Raw genomic sequence first — 22,574 nt, 5'->3', positions numbered from 1 at the left:
TGTAAGTATCATTAACTTTTCTTAAAAATTCATTTCCCACGTGTCCTGGGTGAGTTTGCCGCTCCAAAATTACGCAGTATCACAGACTTTTGAGTGTGGAAGGTTAAAAGTCACACCTGCTATTAGAAAGAAAAAGAAAAAAAGAACAACTTGGAAGGGGAGTTAGGAAAATAATAAAGATCCACCGCATCGAAATCAATTGCAACGGTGTAAGCAATACCTTGCAGCTGTTGTGACGTCTTCATCCTGGCGGCCGGGGTTACGGCGAGGGGGATGGCCAGGGGGACGGCGAGAGGGACAGCCAGGGGGATGGCAGGTGGATGGCGAAGGGCACGGCCGGGGGGACGGCAAGGGGGATGGCCACAGGGACGGTGAATGGGATGGCCGGGGGGACGGCCACGGGGACGGCGAGGGGGACAGCCAGGGGGACGGCCAGGGCCTCGACATCCACAGAACTTCTTTAATCTTTTAAGGACAACGGTATGTAGGGAACCAGACTCTTCCTCCGTAACTCAATTTGCTCATATCCATCCTTTAACTTAGAAAGTACATTTTCGCAACTCCACGGTCTACGCTCTCTCACACAGATCAAAGCTAAAACAAGGTCAGCTTTCGTCAGGATAACACTGATAGGGCAGGGACGTCTTGTCCGCCGGAAGCCCAAGGTTAAAGACATCAACTAAGCTTAGAAGACTCTGAGAAGGAACGGGAATGTTCCGAGGAAGCAGGAGGAAAACCCCGATGGGGGGGGCCCACCTGTTCCCAGGTGCCAGGCGGACACCTGGGGCGCCGTGTGCAGCTCCCAGAGGCGCGGACCCACGCCGGGGACACCCAGACGCAGTGCGCCGCGCGTGGACAGCGTGTCAGGAGCACGAGAGGGCGGGAGGCCCGTGCTAACAGGGCGCTGGCCTGGGGCCCCCGTCTGGCTCCGGCTCCACATCTGGACAGTACGAAGTGCTGGATGGAAGGACCCGGGGTGCTTTCCCGCTGTGAAATTCTGCTGCCTTCCGGGTGGCTCCGGGCCACCCAGACAGCTGCCGACGCACCCAAACTCTGGGCGCCTCATTGGGACTCTAGGCTGAAATGCTTTAGGTGACAAGTGGTAGGAACAATCCCCCCAACAGCACTAAGAATCGGTGTTTCGAAATGCTCTGAAAATAATGCTCTTGACGTGAACAGCGAGAGAGAGAGATATATTTTTTTAAAACGCGACATAAATGGTTTAACCAAAAAAGTGCTAGAAAGGGCTTGGCAGGAGGGCTCCCGCCTGTGGGCTTCGGGGCGGCCCGAGCTGGCCTGTCCGAGGGGACTGCAGGGCCCAGCCCAGGTGCTCCCCAGTGCAGCACACGCGGGCGCCCAGGCTTTGCAGAGCCTCTCACCCGGGTCACCCCTACTTACCATCACAGAGAGGCAGCAAGATATTGTCATTCTTTTATTTAAAAAATTTACCTTCGATGTGCTTTGTCACTTAAGCCCCATTTACAGCTGCGAAGCATCACAATTGTGGAAACTCACTCCTTCCTGTGGCCTGTTTTTAACATGATTTTTTGGACACGCACCTTAAAATTTCCGCAGTTGCATTTCTCCTGTGTAATTTCTGGAACTACTTTTACCGCTGACGAGTGACCCTGGGCCCGATTTCACGGAGTAACCGAGGCCAGCGTCCGTCGTCATCTTCTGCGAAGCCTGCTTTCCAGGGAGACTAGAGTCTGGATGTTCACTGTCACGAAGCACGTGCCACCTGACGCTGTGCCAGCGGCGAGCTGAGGCACCCAAACCCACTGGGCACGGGCCGTCCAGCTGATCGCGTGGGGTCCTCGTCGATGGTGGTAGCCGTGGCTTCTGACCCACCGGCTGGTGTAGACTAGACCACGGTGAGCAATCTCCGTGAGCTGGCACCCGCTACCCAGATCTGGGCCGCGGGGCCGCGGAAACCACCTCCACTTCCTCCAGGCTTTTGTCAGGAGCAGCAAATGTCTGGCCCCGTTTGAGGATGGGAGCAGGTGGGAGCCAGGAGCCCACGGGCCATCAAGAGGTCGTACCTTGTTGACGTTGTGTGAAGACTAAGGGCTGTTCTTCGGTCCCGGTGGACCCACGGATCCAATGCTTTTCACAGAACCCCTCTGTGCCAGTTGTTTTGGCTTCAGGGTGGCGAGACAGGGTGCACCGAGACCTAACGGCATCTCTACTCTGGCATCTCTAGCTTGACCAGAGGTCCGGTTAGTGAACGAACCGCAGGGGCGATCGGAGGCCTTCAGCTCTGCAGTGACGGCACAGCCCATAGCACAGCGCGGAACACAGGTCCTGGAGGAGATCCAGGGCCCTCGGCTCGTTCAGGACGGCTTCCTGACAGGATGCATGCATTAGCCCCAAAGGCAGAACTTACAGCAAGACTCCCACGGGTTTCCTAGAACGAGGCTACTTCCCACCAAGGGAGCTCACGTTCACTTCTGAGTAACCGAGCGCGTCAAGTTCCCCCGAACCCGACGTATGTGTCAGGGTGAGGGATCCTGGAAGGAAAGGCTTACATACATAGACTCTTGCGTCAGAAACATCACAAACATTCTGTTCCTTTTCCCTGACCTTCTGTTCCTTTTCCCTGACCCTAAATCTGGCTCTTCCATCTGGAAAACTTAAATCTTTTTATAATATTGGCGTATTTCTATCGTAAGACCTCTGGCAGAGGGATGGAAAAGATGCGTTTCTGTCTCCCAAAGGAGGGCGGTTTTCCCAGCGTACTAAGTCATTCCTTTGTCATCTCTTCTCCACCCTAAAAGCCCCAATTCACTAGCGGTTGAGTAGAAGACACAGTTTCTCCTCTCAAGCACCAAAACAGGAAGATGGGCGGCCGACAGACAAGAGCAGTAAGCACACAAGCAAGGATGTGACCGTGTCAGGTTATGAATAAAAACCCAGCTGCTGGGAACTGTGATTTGTTCCCTTCAGATACAGGGAAACATGTTTATACACACACAGCAGGAGATGACTTGGGGTCACAAGGTCCTGGGTAAAGCCGCGCGTCCGCCCCACGCCTCCCACTGCATCACCAGGAACCTAAGAATTACTGGGATAGGGTCCCTGCCTTTTCCCTTTACAGGAAAGGAAATGTCAGCTTCTCCAGCCCCTCACCTCATCCCTACTGCACGCAGCCCTTTCGTCGGAGGCACGATGCGCAAGGGTCCGGCCTTATGGATCTCCACCCACCACTCAGGCCGGGACCAGGGCCTGCCCAGCTCCCCTGCAGGCTCGCTGCTGGCCCCTTGGGTCAATAACCGTATCCTGCGCCCAGAGGTACACAACCTTCGCTTCTCTCACCAGAGCGTAGTTTTGCTTAAAGCATCACCGTTTTTTTTTTTTTTTTAAAGATAGCTAAAGAGATAAGTTTAAGGTCAAACTTAGAATCAAATTCCAGTTAGCTCAAATTTAGGAAAATATATAAAAATGAAGCCCTGGTCAGATTTAAATGAGTGGCTCATAGATGCGTCTTCGTGGATCCTTTGCCTCTGATAAGCAGCACAACTTCACTGATCAAGGGTATTCTTGGTTCTGTTTTCTGTCATTATGCTACTTTTGAATAGTTTTTTTTTTTTTAAGATTTTATTCATTCATTCATGAGGGACACACAGAGAGAGAGGAGAGAGAGAGAGAGGCAGAGACACAGGCCGAGGGAGAAGCAGGCTCCATGCAGGGACCCCGACGTGGGACTTGATCCCAGGACCCCGGGGTCACGCCCTGAGCCGGAGGCAGACGCTCCCCCGCTGAGCCACCTGGGCGTCCCTGAATAGGATATTTTTAAAAATCTATATTGTTCTGCTTCTTCATATTTCAGTTTCTTCCAAAATTCATGCTCTCGCCTAAGTCAACGATATCCGGTTACGACAAGTTATGCTTACGAGTCTAATTAACAAAGGTGCACGGGTTCCTGCTGAAGGTTTCCAAGTGCTCTCCTCGGACTCTTCGGTAGAATAGTCAAAGCAAGATGTCTCACATGCTACCGTGAATACAAAGACACCCCTCGCATGAGAGACAAGGCAGGAAGCGGGGATCTGAGTGGGGCGAGCGAGGAGGCCATCCCTGCTTCCCCACCTGGAAATCCTCCTGCAGCTCCGGGCCAATCATCCGTGTTTCTCGGGCTCCCCTGCGTGCTCCGTGATCTCACGTGCGAGCCCGCGCGGTGCTTACGACACAGCAAGGATGCAGGGACTGGTTGTGGAACCTCCGCTGACACGAGAACACCCCATTCCCTGATGCTGGAGCAGCAGAGGCCAGCGAGGAGAAGCTTCGCACCCGAGACCAGGGCTCAACTGCAAGCCCCACACCCTGTAACCACCTAGTCTCTGCAACCCCACTTTGTTTCAAACCACGCTTTTCTTCATCTGTAAATGGAAATGAGCAGTAGCCCTGAGTTCCTTGGGCTGTTTTCATGATTAAATCGGGGAGCGTGTGTAAAACGCCGCACAAGGTCTGGTATACAGGAAGGGTTCAACAAAACCATTAATATCGTCGTAAATTTGAGACTTTATGTCACTAAAATCCATTTTCTTTGCCAAAGACACAGGTACAATGCACAACCAAGTCCCATCTCATAATTCTGAAAGAATTTTGTTCACTCATGCATTTGCTCAAGACTACTATTCACTATTTTGGAATACTTTAGAATATTTGTAATTGTGATAAAACTTACTACTAAAATTCTTAGAAAGGTGATTTTGTTATGACATTACATAAAGGAGATATTCATGTGAGAGAAGAATAAAAAATAATTTAAATATTATGTAATCTAAATTACAATGCAGATAGGAAACTAAATATTCTTTTTTAAAATTCTTTTCTTTTTTGTTTTTTTAAATACATTTATTTTTTATTGGTGTTCAATTTGCCAACATATAGAATAACACCCAGTGCTCATCCAGTCAAGTGCCCCCCTCAGTGCCCACCACCCAGTCACTCCGTCCCTCCGCCCACCTCCCCTTCCCCACCCCTAGTTCATTTCCCAGAGTTAGGAGTCTCTCATGTGCTGTCTCCCTTTCTGATATTTCCCACTCATTTTTTCTCCTTTCCCCTTTATTCCCTTTCACTATATTCTTAATTTTGCACATGACAAGACATATTCAAGTACGTCATGAACGCAGAAGCCATTAGTAGCTGATTATATTTCCACACAAAGCCCACGTCCATAGGAGAGAAAGGGAGACATCATCTCCTTGACGATGGTCTTCATCTCCCCACATCTTCACACCCTGGTGGCATGTGTGACATGCACATGAGTGTACTCTACATTTTACAGACTTAATTCACAATGGGAAATACTTGCTTTTCCTTCTTTTTTTTTAATATTTAATTTATTTATTAATGAGAGAGAGAGAGGCAGAGACACAGGCAGAGGGAGAAGCAGGCTCCATGCAGGGAGCCCGATGTGGGACTCGATCCCGGGACCCTGAGGTCATCACGACCTGAGCCAAAGGCAGACTCTCAACCGCTGAGCCATCAGGGGCCCCGAATTGCTTTTCTTTTAAATTTAAAGAGAGGGTCATTGGTCAGTTACTTTAATTAATGAAAAATAAAATATTTAACTCAGAAACTATGTGACACTACAATCATATTTCAAACCATGTTGAATTTACATCTAAGATACATCTAGACGCCTGATTTCTACCTGTAATAACACATGTCCACATTTTCAACATACAGGTTTTGTATTCTCTTTATGACTGACAGGAAAAGCCAGTGTACAGGAGAAAATAAAGTATGTTTTCTGAAATGACCGACCAACTAAAATGTCTGATTATGGGCAATCCTGCTGCTGAGCCTCCTTTGCTGTCTTTCACTTCTACCCACGTCAAAGCCCACAGAAGCACTCAGTGGCTACGGGTCAGCTGAGAAAATCCCACCTCCAACCTAGCTATTAAATAATTTGCAGTTCCCCCCCCCCGAAACATTAAGAATTTTGCAGAGATTCAGCAGACACAATGATAGCAATGTGTGCATTTTGAAGAACACATTTAAAAATCCCTATACCAGGATCCCTGGATGGCTCAGTGGTTTAACGCCCCCTGCAGCCCAGGGTGTGATCCTGGACTCCCGGGATCGAGTCCCGCGTCGGGCTCCCTGCATGGAGCCTGCTTCTCCCTCCTCCTGTGTCTCTGCCTCTTTCTCTGTGTGTGTCTATCATGATTAAATAAATAAATCTTTAAAAAAAATTCCTATGCCAACTGAATCAAAACCTGCTGGCAGAAGGGGACTGCCGGACATGCACGGTCGTCCATCAGGTGGGGATGCGGGACGGTGAGACCAGTGGCCTCCATCAGTGACTGGGCCTGGTGACCCGTGGAGACATTTCTACGTGATGTTCCAAAAGGAAAGTGTGTTTTGTGCATAATATACGTGATCCTCTGTCCCACTCAGACTCAGAGCCCAAGGGAGAGGTGAGTAACAATCACTAATGAGAGAGCCAAGAAAAGCTCACAGAAAGCCAGCCAAACCTTATTAAACCTCACTGAGTTAGGAGCATGGAATGCTGGACTCAAGTCTGAAATCCTGAAGCCGCAACACTCGCCAGACGCTAACGCTGCTTGCGTACAACGTGCTTTGGGGGAAGAAGGTGAGGGTAAGAAGGTACAATAAGGAAAAAAAAAAACAACCCCATGGCTACAGCGTGGAGCTCAGTGTGGGCCTAAGTCCGTGCGTGAGGGGGATGTTTCAGCAATCAGATGACACGCGAGCGGCACATCTCCTCGGGCTGCTTCACGACGGAGCAGTTTTATTTGCTGGCGGCCGACGGCTGGCAACTACGAAGTCCTGGGCGGATAATACCCAAGAAGTAAAGTCCCGGAGGGACCCCAGAATTATCTAAGTCTCATGATATCTCGGTGGAGACAAAGGCACGGCCCACCATCCACCAGGTTGCTGTGCGCATGGCCGAGCTGCAGAAGGGCCACGTCAGCTCACCCCACCACCCTCACCCAGTCCGTCCGGCCACACCTGCGCTGAGCTGCCCCCTTCCCTCCTGCACGAGCACGTGCCCCCCAGGATCCCTGAGCCGGGCCGAGGCAGAGTGGAAGCTGCGTCTCAGGATGGGGGCGGCGGGCCCAGGCGACCCAGCGAGCGAACGCGCTGGCTGTGCATGCTTGCTCTACCGGGCACGCAGACCCGCGCTCACAAGCAGCGGATGGCTCACGTCCTGTAGAAACCTCGGGCCTGAGCCTCACGCCACCCGGTGATGGTCGGAGCCCTGGCTCGGGGGACACCGGAATAGGAACGATGGGACCACCTAGCTCAGCAGATCCACACAGGGCAAGGAACCCCACCTGGCCCGGACCTCCTCTCTGGGCTCACAGAGCAGGGGAACCAAGAAGAGCCCCAGCGCCTACGCGGGCTCACGCACTGGCTGCGGGATTCACTCTTACGAGGTGCACGAACGTCCAGGAGGGGCCGGAGCCACGCAGACAGCTTATTCTGGCAATGCCCCAGAGCCACGGCTCTCGCCCCCCGACGGTAGGACCCAGCTCGGGAGCTGCGAGGAGGGCCTGGTCCCTGCATCACCTGCGTCTGATCGTGAAGGAGTCTGGGATTTGTTTTAAGTTAGAAACCAACGCATTTGCGGGGAGATTTAAAGAACAGAAGGAGCTATCCCCCCAAATAGACTCAAACGACAATAAAAAAAGAATGGGGGCAACCTGGGTGGCTCAGTGGCTGAGCATCTGCCTTCAGCCCAGGGCGTGACCCCGGGGTCCCGGGATCAAGTCCTGAGTCGGGCTCCCTGCATGGAGCCTGCTTCTGCCTCTGCCTGCGTCTCTGCCTCTCTCTCTGGGTCTCATGAATAAATAAATAAAAATAAAAAAAAAGTGTTTTTCAGGGAAACAAACTGTGGCGTCTCCCCCCACCATTGGGGAAATATCTTAGTATGTTAGACCAATGGTTCCTGATTTTCAGTATCAAATTATCAGGCCATAAAACTAAGCTCCGCAGGAGAAGGACTCGATGGATGCTCGGTTCTTGATTAGCGCGTTGAACAATTCATTTCTCAGTGTTCGCTAAATGCCAGGCACCGTGCTGGGCCCTGGAGACACACGTAGTACCAGCAACTGGTTCAGGGCAAGGTCGGGGAACCAAAGAAGGAGATGTATCCGCCTGCCCACGAGCCTGAAGTCCAGGGCCCTGACCTCCCACGGGCCTGACCTCCCAGGACCCTGACCCTCACAGGGGCCTGACCTCCAGGGGCCTGACCTCCCACGGGCCTGACCTCCCAGGACCCTGACCCTCACAGGGGCCTGACCTCCAGGGGCCTGACCTCCCACGGACCTGACCTCCCAGGACACTGACCCTCGCAGGGGACCTGACCTCACAGGGCCTGACTTCCCCAGGGACTGACCTCCCACGGACCTGACCTCACAGGACCTGACCTCCCACGGACCTGACCTCCCACGAACCTGACCTCCCAGGACCTGACCTCCCATGGCCTGACCCTCCCAGGACCCTGACCCTCCCAGGGGACCTGATCTCCCAGGGCCTGACCTCCCAGGGACCTGACCTCCCAGGATCTGACCTCCAGGGACCTGACCTCCCTGGACCCTGACTCTCCCAGGGGACCTGACCTCCCAGGACCTGACTTCCCAGGGGCCTGACCTCCAGGGACCTGACCTCCCAGGGCCTGACCTCCCAGGGTCTGACCTCCAGGGACCTGACCTCCCAGGACCCTGACCCTCCCAGGGGACCTGACCTCCCAGGGCCTGACTTCCCAGGGGCCTGACCTCCGGAGCCTGACCTCCCAGGATCTGACCTCCCAGGATCTGACCTCCCAGGACCTGACCTCCCAGGACCCTGACCCTCCCAGGGGACCTGACCTCCCAGCGCCTGACTTCCCAGGGGCCTGACCTCCCACGGACCTGACCTCCCAGGACCTGACCTCCCAGGGACCTGACCCTCCCAGGGGACCTGACCTCCCAGGGCCTGCCCTCCCAGGGACCTGACCTCCAGGGACCTGACTTCCCAGGGGCCTGACCTCCAGGGACCTGATCTTCCAGGATCCTGACCCTCCCAGGGGACCTGACCTCCCAGGGCCTGACTTCCCAGGGGCCTGACCTCCGGGGCCTGACCTCCCAGGATCTGACCTCCCAGGACCTACCTCCCAGGATCTGACCTCCCAGGGACCTGACCTCCCAGGATCTGACCTCCAGGGACCTGACCTCCCAGGACCCTGACCCTCCCAGGGGACCTGACCTCCCAGCGCCTGACTTCCCAGGGGCCTGACCTCCCACGGACCTGACCTCCCAGGACCTGACCTCCCAGGGACCTGACCTCCCAGGACCCTGACCCTCCCAGGGGACCTGACCTCCCAGGGCCTGACCTCCCAGGGACCTGACCTCCAGGGACCTGACTTCCCAGGGGCCTGACCTCCAGGGACCTGACCTCCCGTGGGCTGACCTCCCAGGGCCTGACCTCCAGGGGCCTGACCTCCAGAGGCCTGACTTCTAGGGCCTGACCGCCCACAGGCCTGACTTCCCAGGGGCCTCATGCCCCCAGTGCAGGGAGCGCTCACAGTGACCCTCCATCTGCGAAGCCACCTTTAGGGAAGTAAAAGAACCATCACAGGGTCCCTGTGACGATAACAAGTCGGACTTGCCAAGCGCCCCCGACGGAGACCTCAGCCACAGTCACCAACAGCTCTTGGCAACAGCAAAGGTAACTTCGCTAGAGCCTGGATTGGGATCTGTCTGCTGCTGGGAGACTCCCTGTGGGGCGCATCCTAACACCATGACCTTCCCGGTTCAGAGGCAGCGAGGACACCCCAAACCAGAGCCCCTGGACTGCGAGAGGCTCCAGAGGGGCACCTGCCAGAACTGCAGGGCTGGGCTCAGCGTCAGGAATACCCCCCACCCCCCATCCCGCTTGCTGCTCACCTCCTTAGGCTGGTGGGTTTGCAAGGGCTCCCCTAGCCTCCCTTCCTCTCCCCTTCCCATGCCCCGTCCCTGCTCCCCTTCCCTCCCCAAGCCCCGTCCCTGCTCCCCTTCCCTCCCCAAGCCCCGTCCCTGCTCCCCTCCCCATGCTCCGCCCCTGCTCCTAGAAACAAACTAGAAGCTTTAAAACAAGATCTCAGTAAATTACTCAGTATTTGGTGATAAATGGAATCAAAGTAGGATATACTCTGATCCTTGCAGGGATCTTAATTTTTATCAATGAAAAGATTAACATAAGGTCACAAAGCAGAAAGGCACACAGGTGACTGATACAAGGAATCTTCTAGAGAAATGCGCTGGAGAGGCCAGGAGGGGAGGAAACAGAAACTACCATTTTATAAAAGGTTAAGAAAAGAGAGAAGCGTCAACAGGCCAGGATAAAACCACACTTTCTCCTCGACTGACCCTTTAAAACACTCTATGGTTTAAGTGTTTTATCAACAAGACTCTAAAAAACTAACCAGCACACCAGCCAGGCGGGCCCGTTTGTGGCGCAGGTGCAGAGGCAAGTGTGCCAACCGCTCGTGCCCGCAGGTGATGTCCCTGCACCCTCAGCCGCTCGGCAACATGGCTCTCGGTTTCAGGGCTACGGCTGGCTTTTCTGTCTCCCTTCCTCCCTTGCAGCTCTGTGTGGGCCACACGTCCCCCCCCCCCTTGTTCAGAATTACATCTGTGATGCCTGGCACACCTAAGTACTGCTAATAATACAAATACGGAAATGTATAAAATAGGGAAGTAGCTTTGGCAACACACATTTTATGTGGACGTGTGTGGTACACATGGATGTGTACCACATGGATGTACATGGACAGACCACCCCTTACAGGCTCTAGGTCTGTTATTAATAGTGGATCAAATGGCTCCAATTCTTTAGAAAAAAATTCTAAAAATGAAAATTTTCCCATGTAACATTCCACTTTTTTCTACAACTTTTCTTGATGTACAAATAGGACTTTTTACCTGTTTTTTTTTAATGCCCTTCTGTTTATTTTATTTCTCATTAAAGATTTTATTTATTTATTTTTTATTTTTTTAAATGTATTTTAGAGACAGCGAGTGAGCAGGGGTGATGGAGAGGGAGACAGAGGATCGCAAGCCGACTCACACTGAGGGTGTAGCTTGGTGCAGGGCTGGGCTCCACGACCCTGAGATCGTGACCTGAGACCAAACCAGGGGTCAGCGCTCAGCCGACCGAGCCACCCAGGCGCCCCAGCTGTAGGTACATGGGACTCTCGTCCCTTGAAGAACAGGTTTCTGAGAAATGCTAAGCTAAAGTCTTGAAAATATTCACACGCCTGCACATCAAAAGAATTGGTACCTGTCCATAGTTTTAATATTTTCTGAAGGTTTTTAAGGGTGGGATCAGCCTTGCAGGGTAGCGCAATCCACCCTCACGCCCGCTAAAGCATCAATGTTGATCACGTCGTTACAAAGTCAACGGCTCACGCGGCTTAACTCCAGGTGGAAGGAGCCTAGGGCTGGTCACCCAGCACAGCGCGGTCAGCAGGCCTGAGAGGGGCCAGGGGGCGCCCTGCCTCTAGTTCTGTGACCGAAGGACTCTCACCTGACGTGCAAAATGTATTACGGCCTGCGAAGACCCGCTGCCGAGGAAGGCCCCAGCACGCGGTCCTGCTACCCTCCCCAGCCCTCTCTTCCTCGCTTCAGAACACGGAAACCGAGGGCAGCGGCGGCCACAGCTGGGTGAGGTCTGGAGCGCCCGTCACTGAGTCCCCACCTGGAGCTGAGCCCCTGTGAACGCGGTAACTGGCATCGAGCATAGACTAGTCTCGACGGGAGCCACTCTGCGAGCACCGTGAAGTCAGCACCGTGACAAATCTGTCACCACATGAGGCGGCAGGAGGGGACGTTCTCCATCACCCCAGAAAGAGGCGTCCCGAGTGGACTGCAGTGTGGTCTACACGGGGGTCAACGCCAAGGAAAGCCTAGCTCGGGCCAGTTCATCTTCCCGTGTGGACACTACACCCCACCAGAAAAGAGGCATGCGCCCCTCGCTCATGCGAAGCGCGTTACCCAGAGCGTGCACTGAGCCTTGTCTCCACAAGCACTTAGCAGTTCAGAGGTCGCGGCCACGCGGTTCGCCCCAGTGCACGGGAACGGGCAGGGGACAGCGGGAGGCGTGCCGGGGGCGGCAGCGGCCACACCATGAGTGCCCTGTGCCTCTCGGGCAGCCGACCCAACAGTGCTTCAGCAAACGTGCCCCCCGCCCCCGGTCTGGGCTGCGGAGCCATCGGTCCCGCCTGCGGGGAAGTCTGTTCCCAACATGCCCAAGGGTCGCGCAAACCCCAGGATTTGAGCCTGCACACATGGGTCCCCGAGCGGGACCCCAAGGAGGCGACTGGTTCACGATTCCTTGTCATCAATGGCTGGTGACTGCCAAGCTCGTGTCTGGGACACATGTGCCCCCCACAGGCAGTACAGGGACCGCTGGCAAGAGAAGCCCTACTGAGCTTGGGGAGCCGAGGCCACGCGGACAGCCAAAGCTGGCAGGCGGGGATCCCGCGAGGGTCCGCCTGACCCAGAGTCCGCTGACAGCAGGTCCCCGGGATGTCATGCGCATCTGGCTTTCCTCCTCTGGCCCACTGGGCCTCCTCCACTTGGGCACAGCAACCGAGTGGCGGCCGTGGGCGGGTTGCGTTGGGCCCGGGTGAGCGGGGCCGCGGGGACTCACCTGGGCTGGTGTGGGCGGTGGCCAGGCCATGGGGGGTGCAGGCACAGGGGCGGAGAGGGCTGGAGGCAGCACGCAGTCTGGTACACGGGTGAGCGGCCAGGACCCAGGGTGGCAGCGCACTCCACGCGGGGCTGCATGCAGCACGGGCCCGGAGCAGCCGGCGCGGCCGGGCAGGCCTCGTGGGAGTGGCTCTGGGCCGCCAGGGGCGGGTGCAACGGGCCCGGGCAGCAGCATTGGGCCAACATCGCAGGCGCTCCCTGGGGCTGGTCCACGGGCAGAAAGGAGGACTTCACTGCGCCATTGACTTGCAGGCCCCCATTCGGACTCCCTTTTGCCCCCGGTGCCTCTCTGGGCGTAAGCTGCTGTGCGGCGAGGTCCCCGTCACAGGGCGGGAGGGCGCCGGGAGCGGGAGCACCGGTAGCGATGCCGCTGTTGCTCAGAACCACAGAACTGCTGTTGCCAGTGCTCACAGCCATGCTCCAATTCCTTGGCCCTAAGAGAGAAAATGATACAAAACCAGCCAGTGACAGTGGGCAGCCAGCTATACAGACATGACAGGAAAGCTGGGGACAGGAGTCGAGGGAGTGGGGGAAGCCCAGCGGCCGCTGCAAGGGGCCCAGTGGGTCCTTGGTGCCTGGGCCGTGGAGCTCCTGCCCTCGGTGCACCTGCGAGCCGCCGTCCCCACTGCGCCTCCCCGTCCTCGGTGTGGAGTACAGGGGAAGACTTAGCACATCGTAGGACTGGAAGGTGGCAGAGGGCACCAACGGCGCCCTTCGACCCTCCACCCGGGAGTGGGGTGTTAGGAGCCACCATGATGGCAGTGAGTTGTGTAGGTTAAAATAATTTGAATGATCTTCAGAATGTCTCATGTGTTAGAAAAATCTCAAGAAAATCTATTTCCACTAAGTCACTCAGGTTGTAGACAACAGACAAAAATAAATAAATAAAAAGTAATCAGCTAAGAATTGTCATGACTAAGATAACAGACATCAACGTTTTTTTCCCCTCAACCGATCAATATAATGCTTTAGAAAATGAACAAACATGCCATAAAAGTTGCTAAGAACTTATTACTTCGTCTTCTGTGTTATGTAGCATTGCTCGCACTTGACAAAAATAATAGTATGAATAGGAATTTGCTTGAAATGAGATTTTAAATTTTAATTTTTTTTCCTTTGAGCCTCAGTTCTTCCTAGGTATTAATTGGATAATAATCAATGTCCATCTCATAGGACCACTATGAGAATGTAAAAATTTTCTGTCAACCATTAAGGGCTTAGAGGAGGGAGGAAAACCTCCAGGCTCATTTTACGAGGCTGGCGTTATCCTGACACTGCAAGGAAAGAGAACTACAGGCCAGTTTTCCTGATGAATAGAGCGGCAAAAATCCCAAATACAACATTAGCATACCGAGTTCAACAGTACATTAGAAGGATCACACACCGTGCTCACGTGGGATTTACTGCAGGGATGCAAGGATGGTTCAACACTTGTGCATCAGTCAACGTGACTCACTTTAATAGAACGAGGGACAAAAGTCATATGGAAATCCCAACAGATGTAGAAGAAAGTATTTGAGAAAATTCAACGTCCATTTATGGTAAGAACCCTCAGCAAAGTGTAGAGGGAATGTACCTCAACCCAGTAAAGACGACATATGACAAACCATCCGCGAATATCCTCGATGGTGAAAATCTGAAAGTTTCTCCTTTACCATCAGTAACAAAAAAAGGAGGCAGCCAGGGTGGCTCAGCGGTTTAGCGCTGCCTTCAGCCCAGGGCAGGATCCTGGAGACCCGGGACCAAGTCCCACATCGGGCTCCCTGCATGGAGCCTGCTTCTCCCTCTGCCTGCGTCTCTGCCTCTCTCTCTCTCTCTCCCTCTCTTCCCTCTCTCTCTGTCTGTCTCTTATGAATAAATAAATAAAATCTTAAAAAAAAGGAAGAATATAAAAAGTGCTTCCTAGCTTTAAAGCCAAAATTCTGCTTTAAAACAGGAGGTGAGACACCTGAAGCTTAGAGGAAATGGTGTGGGTGGATCTGAGTTTGAACACTGACTCTACTACTTTCTACCTTTGAGAACGGGGCTGGATTATTGACACTCGTACTGTCTCCACATCTTGGTTCTTCTTAGAGCTGAATTCCAAATGCAAATGAGCACAACTGTGCCAGAGAGCAACATGGCACCGTTAATAAGAAGTTTAAATGCCCCTGTCCCTTGACCCACAGCACTACTGGGAATTTAGCTTTTGGATACACTCGAACAGTGTGTGGAGATACATGCACAGACGAAGATGTTCCAGACCGCACCACTGTCCGGACCAGCAGAAAGTGGAAATAATCTAAAAATGCCACCAACCGCGGACTTGAATTCTGCGTAGCCGTATTGGGCATTCCACACAATAAAAAAGAACGAGTCATGTCGGGCTGTGCTACTTCCCTACGGGACGAAGTCCAAAGTCCATCTTTATGTGTAAATAGAGCCCAGCTACGGGACAGCCTACGCGGGGTGAATGCATTTCATTAAACAGGAGAGAGAGACACGTATTATGGTCGGGGCACACGTGATTGTCAGAAGGGCATAAAAAATGGTAAGATTGCTTCCTGCTGGGGAGTTGGACTGGGAATTTTGGAGAAGACTTTTCACATCTCATTTTCTGTACCATGTACGACTTTTGCTACAATTGTGTCTTCTTCATAGTCATAAAATACTAATAAAACAACATATAAAGTCTCCAGCACAGTGACTGACGGTGCTCGAAGGTAATTATCATTAAAATGTAAGAACAGAAACAGTTATCTTACCTCAAGGGTATCGGGGGAATGGTTTTAGGACCTCTGAAGTATATCTGCTGTTGCAATCACAGCCACACAATAGCCTGAATAACTGGATGGAGCAGGAAATGAAAGCCAAGCTAAGGAGCCAGAACTGGCGCACAGAGTGTGCAGGAAGGGTTTCCGTGTCTGAATCACTGCCGCCAGGGGTTTCTGGAAACACACGTGACCATCTGTTGGACCAAAGCTACCTGTGGATCGGGACCAGTTCCGCACGCGGCGGGCAGGCAGTGTGGACGCTGCAGAGACCCCTCGGCCCCATCTCCTCGCGGAGAGAAGAGTCGTCAACTCACGCGATCACAGGGATCACACGAGTACCTCTTGCCCTGGCTTGGGGCCCAGGGAACTCACGGCTTTAGAGCGATAGAACGTGTAATTACGTGCAATACACACTAATAGCATAATTAAGTGTAATAATCTAGTAACACGTATTTTCATAATATATGGAAATTACATTTAAAAGACAAGAGCTAGTCCTCATGGGACATACTATGGTATAACCACAGCAGGGCTGCTGAGTTATGAAAGTCTCATTCATCTTATTCACCTTATTCCGAATAGTTGAGGACACGGTTCCTAAGGAATGCAGCCAAGCTCCTAGGGCGCAGGGGCGTGGGGAGTGGCTGCGAAAGCCCCGCAGGGGCCACCTGGCAGTGCAGGTTAGGACTGCACACAGCTGGAATCTGTGAAGGTAAGATCTAAATGTCACGTTGAGGAGAATCCCTGGGCCTGTTCCCCTGGCCGCTGGGACCCCACACGGCAGGGCGCACCAGCAGGAGACGCACAGCCCCAAGGCCACCGATGGCCACGCAGGGCCTTCCCCACGCAGGACCCCCCTCGACTCGACCCTCCGGAAAGCAGGTGTGCGGGCATCACCGGTTGGCTTTGCTAAAGAGAACTGGGGACACAGACTCCAGGGCCGACGCCACGGGTTTGGGGCTTTCTGCTAAAGGGCTGTCCACAAGCTCGATCACGTCATCACATCCCCATCAGCAAACTCAACAGTGGGCGGCCAGATGGGATCCCTCGCGTGGTCCCATGTTGTGGCCGGTCCCCTTCAGGAGAGCGACACTCTCTCCCCACCCTGCACAGTTCCACTAAGGAAAACCCCAAACACCCAGTGCTTCTCAAATGCAAGGGTCACTTGGGGACGTTGCTAAAGTGCAGATTCCGATCCAGTCCACCTGCAGGGGTGCAACGGCCAGTGCCAGGAACACACCTGGTGTAGCAGGGCATTGGGCAGCGACCCACGGAGGAGGCCGCCGGAGGGTCCGGCCTCCTTACGGCAACACCGTTAAAGCAGCGTGGACCCGACAGGCAGGGGCAGCATAAGAGTGACAGAAATAAGGGGCTCTGGGCAGCCCGGGTGGCTCAGTGGTTTAGCGCCGCCTTCAGCCCAGGGTGTGACCCTGGAGACCCGGGATTGAGTCCCCGGTCGGGCTCCCTGCATGGAGCCTGCTTCTCCTTCTGCCTGTGTCTCTGCCTCTCTCTCTCTCTGTCTCCTCTCTGTGTGTCTCTCATGAATAAATAAAAAAATAAAATCTTAAAAAAAATAAACCCATAAAAAAAAAAAGAAATAAGGGGCTCCTGTTCTGCAGAGGAGAGAAAGTGCCCCATCTGCCCGGCAGAGGTTCCAGTTGGCAGCTAAGCTTACGTACAGCCCACCGGTGTCAGGGCACAGAAACAACCCACAGACCTCAGTCATGCTGGCGGACTCACAAGTGCGACTAGAGCACCGCGTCCACTCAGCTGGGGGGACCGTCTTCTTCCCTCAAGACGCGAGGGGACGGAGGTAGTTTCTCACACCAGGTATAAGGGTCTGGGGAAAACCTGTATCCACTGCTTGTCAAATGTGTTGAAACATGAAATCATCCCCTCAAGCTGCTTGAAGCTCGTCCCTAACGACGGCTCGTCCCCAATCACTGGCAGCAAGCCAACCTACTAATACATGGTGCTGCGGCCACAGAAGCGGGTGCTCAGCGGCCTGCAGAAGCCAGGCGCTTCCCCTCAAAGGGCCGTCGGAGCTGTTTTTAGCATCTCATGGAGCCTAGCACTTTCCTTACAATAGCTCTTTGTAGACGTTCCTAAACCCACCGCAGGGAACCTGAGGGTTCCAAGGACGGAGGTGGGACCAACGTGGATCCCAGGATTGGGATCTGGCCTCAGGCCCACCTGCCTCCAACCTCAGGATGCCTCCAGGCCAGAGCCCGGTCCCCCAGCGTTTGCAGGACCACCGCAGGCTGTTAGTACAAAATGCAGTCTGCAGGGCCGCATGAAAAATAGCCTCCGAATTCAGGATTTCCCAAGATAGTTTTGAACGGCACAACGCAGCATCCAAGAGTGTCAGAGACGTGATGTCACTGAATTTAGAAGTCGCTTTCCATCCGTGCAAACCTGAAAAGCAAGGCAGGGAGCTGAGCGTTGGTGTCACGCGCTGTTTGGACAGTTTCGAAACGTGATTGTGACCTGACAGCAAAATCTGCACCTTTAGTCAAAGAGTCAGATCCTGTTAGGGAACTGAAATGGCTGGTCTTGTAAGGAGACGTGATCTTCTCCCCTTCTGAGACAAATGAAACATTCTTATTTTTCAGTTTGTGAACTTTCTACCCCTAAATGCTCCTTCAACAAGAACACTCTGTGGTATCTTCACTTAATCACTGGTAAGGATTGCATGTGTTGCAAAGAACTACACAAAAATAAGGTAATGTGGGCAGTTCGGGGGGGCTCAGCGGTGGAGAGCGGCCTTCGGCCCAGGGCATGACCCCGGGGTCCCGGGATCGAGTTTCGTCGGGCTCCCTGCATAGAGCCTGTTTCTCCCTCTGCCTGTGTCTCTGCCTCTCTCTCTCTCTCTGTGTGTGTGTGTGTGTCTCATGAATAGATAAATAAAATCTTAAAAAAAAAAAAAGGTAATGTGGCTGTTGTTCCCCTTTCTCATAAATGCCATAACTGCAGTCATCCTCCCCGGGAGACAGTGGTGCACCTTGAGCCTCGAGTGCACCTCGAGTGGTACCCCAGCCCACATTCTGTGGGAGCCCGCCGGGGGCAGGATGCTCTCCCTGCACCATGAAAAAGCAAACTGACTGAATCAAAGAAATCTGAGAGTCACAGAGTCACTATTCTTTTACAATGAAAGCTATTTTCCTTTTTTTTTGAAAGCTATTTTCTATTAAATGCATATTATCAAGAAGGTAGTTTTTTTTAAGGTAGTTTTGACTTCCGATAACAAACACCATCCTCTGAAAATGAAATCTAATACTTTCATACGACCTCTTTTCATGCACAGACTCTATACTGATCAAGACCTCAATAAACTGTGAATGTGCAATGTTTCACTTGTACGACCTCTCGTGGTATTCACAGGCGGCTTGGTGATATGCAGGAAGAAAGCGGCCTGACAAAATTTCCCTCCCAGATTTGCAACCAAAAAATATAAAAGTTCAATGACCTTTGGAAGATCTTACGGTGTCACAGCAAGTCGGAAAACCGACGCTGGGAAGGAAGCAGCGCTATCGCCAGCTATGGGTTTGGCTGTCAAAGCAGAGACACCCCGACCCTGGCCGGGGCCCCGCGGGCCCTCCTGGCTGCAGACCCAGCGACCTCACTGTGCTTCTTTGTATGTGCAAGGTGCCTGGGGTAACAGGTCTACCCGGGAAGAGCAGCGTAAAATAGCGCTCATCGTTTACATCCGGGATAAGTGATAGTCAAGAGCATCGTTTCAGCATCGACACTCGTCTTCCCAAATTCCTCTTCCACGGGCACTACGGCTGTGTTGCCGTCATGAGGACAGTTCGCCTGCAAACTTACCAGCCTGCGCCCCATGCGCCACAACCCCCCACGCTCACGACAGCGCCGCCTCCAAACATCCACGCCCTTGGAAAAGAAAGGTTTCGTATATTGAGTTTCACGGTCACGTGAGCCCACAGGTATAACGAAGCACATGTAAAATAAGACCGGTGGAGTTTTCTATAATTATTCATATCCATCAAAGGTCTTTCAAACACGTTCTGGAAAGCCGTCCGATAAGTGTTCACCTAACCCAGGCGCCAGCCAGGCCATCGTCTGGACTCTGCCTCGGAGGGAATGTAATAAATACAACAAGTGTTCACTAAATTGCAGGCCTGTTACAGCACTCAAGGCTTCCAGCGCAGTGAAATCGCTTTAGTAATAAATATTTTTTAAAAAATTACATCGCTTTAGTAATAAATATTAAAAAAAAATTACAGGCCAAGGGCCTGGCCACAGAGGTTCTGATTGAATTCATATTGTAAAGGTCTGTGCTCATTAGCGTCTTTAAAACTCCTCAGTCGATTCCAGTGTGCGGCCAGGGCTGTGAATCACCGATTTATTTACTTTATTAATCAATGCCGAACAAGTCGCAAGAGCAACTGCCACTCGAAATGCACAACGTGCAGAAAGACGCTGCTCTCTACTAAAACACGGAACAGACGCTCCACGTCACACGAGCCCCAGAGCGTTTAGATCTTCTTATGTCTCTTCCTGCTCCAGTGAAGAGCACTTTCGAGGTTGTGAGGGCGGGACGGGGCGCAGGCAGGAAGAGCCTTCCCGGCACAGTCTGGGAGGCAGCCTGCAGAGGTCACACGCGGCGATGCTGCGAAAACCAAAACGTGGCACCGCGTGGCCCCAAACCTGAGGATCAGCCCACTCAAGTTTAGGGTACAGCCAATTTGACTAATGAGTTTACCTAACCCTCAAGAAAAATTATGTCCCCAGCCCATTGTCAATCTTCAAAATGAAGTCCCAAGTCGCCGTATTTTTCTTTTTTTTAAAGACTTATTTATTCACGAGAGAGGGAGAGATGCAGGCAGAGGGAGAAGCAGGCTCCATGCAGGGAGCTGATGCGGGATTCGATCCCGGGACCCCGGGGTCACGACCTGGGCCGAAGGCAGGTGCTCAACCGCTGAGCCACCCAGGCGCCCCTCAAGCCCTTGTATTAAAAGAGCATGTCCTCCGAACTCTTGTACCAAAAAAATAAATAAATAAATAAAAAGAAAGAAAGAAAACAAAAGAAAGGGAAAAAGAAGAAGGAAAAGAAAACGACTGCATTTTAAGCATCTTAAATGTTCCAATTCTCAGACCAGAGAGGCTTCAGATGCCAGGCCCGCATCTCGCCTCACACCCCGACAAGTAAGAACCCCAGGACGCTCTGGTAATGAGCAGCGTCCCCCCGCCCCATGAGATAGGTCTACACTGAGGCCATAAGATTCCATCTGAAACTACTACCTCCAGTAAAACCCTGAAACGGGCAACTCCGCACCCAGCGATCCATCTGCAGCTCTTCCCCAGCGGAAACAGGATCGTGTTCGGGCTTCACTGATGTGCTGAGCGGGTCCCAGGGGCGCCTTAAGACCCCGGGAATGTTAATCCCTCTCTCATCCCTGAAACTCAAACTGAGCAGTGCAAAGGAAAAACACATCACGGAGATAAATCAAATCAAGAAAATCCTACTCCCACATAGTGTGAGGTGGAGGAATGTGAGAGAATTTTTCAGACGTCTTCCCCGACGTCCGAAACAGAGATCAATCAGCACCGAAGACTTGAGGTCGTTTGGGTCAGACGGTGACAGTGTTGGGTTTTAACATCACCCTCAGGACTACAGAAGGTCTCCCCACAAATGCTCAGTGTCTGGTAGCCAGCTCTGCCCCCACCATTCTGGGTAAGTCTGAGCAGCAGCAAATCCAGTTTCTGAGAGCAATGCCCCAAAACGGGCTGTCGTCCAAGGGCAGCCAACGGTGGCGCAGGGCACCCTTCACATTTTTCAGTTAAAAAGGTGAATGTCCTTCTTCAGCAAGCATTTATTTATTACGTGGCTACTGTGTCTGCAGCAAACGTCCTTCTCGGGGCCCACATGCGTGCACCTGCAGGGTATGAGCCCGCGTGCTGCTGACTAAGTCGGCGAAGCACAGAAACCAAGACGGAGTGAACAAAGGCCGCCCTCTTTCCAGTTGTGCTTCTCGAAGTTTTGCTTTAGTTCCTTTGTTTTGTATTTTTCCCAAGAAGACTGACAGGCTAAGCACCCCGTGTGTCCAATCCTAAACACCCACGTGTATTTTCTGTGGTCACGTGGGACCGGGACCGGCCACTGGGAAAGACCTGGCCGTGATCACAGGGCCCAGGCTGCCGGTGCTCCGGGCGGCCGTGTGCAACCTGCTGGCACAGGGCTCCCACCGGAGGCCAGCAAGGGCTGACCGGCTCAGGGTGGAATGCAGAGACCCTGGAGCAGGTTCAAATGTTGGGCGAATCAGTGCTAGGACACGCGTCATTTTCCAGACGGCACAAGGTCAACATGTGTTTTCTAAGCTGTTTTGTCGGTCTAGCTTTCAGACGCCTACATTTTTCATGATCAGTGCAAACAGTTCATGCTCACAGTCCTACAATTTACATCCGTGATGGAAGCTACATGAAGAGTGCAAGATGCATGAAAATACTCCTGCCTTATTTGTGTGAACGAGAACAGGAAGCTACAAATGAAGCGTAATCCAATAAAAAGTGTCCTAATGTTTAAGATCAGCAATGAAAGCATTTGGTCTAATTGGAGCTGTAACGTCTAAAAATAAATGACATAATGCAAAGAGATCACGTATGTTTGCACTTTAAGAAGCACCAACGTGCCGCAGACATTAAATCCACAGGAAGCAGTGACTCCACCGACCGCAAGTGAAACACGCACTAGTTGGGAGTTTATTTTCATAGTTTAGTGACTTCTGAGGCTTCAAAGAAAACTAGAGCTTTCTTAATTATAAATTCTATCATAAATACTATCATAAAAAATAAACTTCTGGTGGGTAAGAAGGATATATTTTATTCTTTTTCTTTCTTTCTTTTTTTTTCAATCTGTTAGGGAAAACTATACCAAATTGCAAAGTGTGCTCTCAATGTTCTTGCAATATCACCAAAGAAACTCATTGAGGGTCAGTGATTTGCAAGAAATACCCCAGTTTTCACAAAGTTTTTATCTGCTTAATTTCTTTTTTTTTCTGCTTAATTTCTTTAAAATTTACATTTTACTCTCAGACATACAAATATTTCACAAGTTGAAACAGTCTGCAATTTCCTGCCAGTGGCATATAAATTATCC

At 52.4% G+C, this 22,574-nt stretch overlaps 1 protein-coding gene across 10 annotated transcripts in view; it reads right to left on the bottom strand.

The window, feature by feature from the left end:
- The window catches only part of DISP1 (dispatched RND transporter family member 1), a 165,436-nt gene that overhangs the window by 22,631 nt on the left and 120,231 nt on the right, over positions 1-22,574 (bottom strand). For 9 of the 10 annotated variants that reach the window (XM_055334009.1, XM_055334008.1, XM_055334014.1 and 6 more), the window contains one exon: positions 12,646-13,138. The exons of the other annotated variant lie outside the window; for it this stretch is intronic. In XM_055334009.1, the coding sequence (XP_055189984.1) occupies positions 12,646-13,121 (476 nt within the window). In that variant the 5' untranslated portion in view covers positions 13,122-13,138. The remainder of the gene's footprint in view (positions 1-12,645; positions 13,139-22,574) is intronic. 10 annotated transcript variants of the gene reach the window in all.

This window comes from Nyctereutes procyonoides, unplaced genomic scaffold (genome assembly GCF_905146905.1).
Source record: "Nyctereutes procyonoides isolate TBG_1078 unplaced genomic scaffold, NYPRO_anot_genome, whole genome shotgun sequence".
Taxonomy (NCBI): Eukaryota; Metazoa; Chordata; class Mammalia; order Carnivora; family Canidae; genus Nyctereutes; species Nyctereutes procyonoides.
Note: the sequence above shows the minus strand (reverse complement) of the source record. Positions and strands in the feature narration are given on the sequence as shown.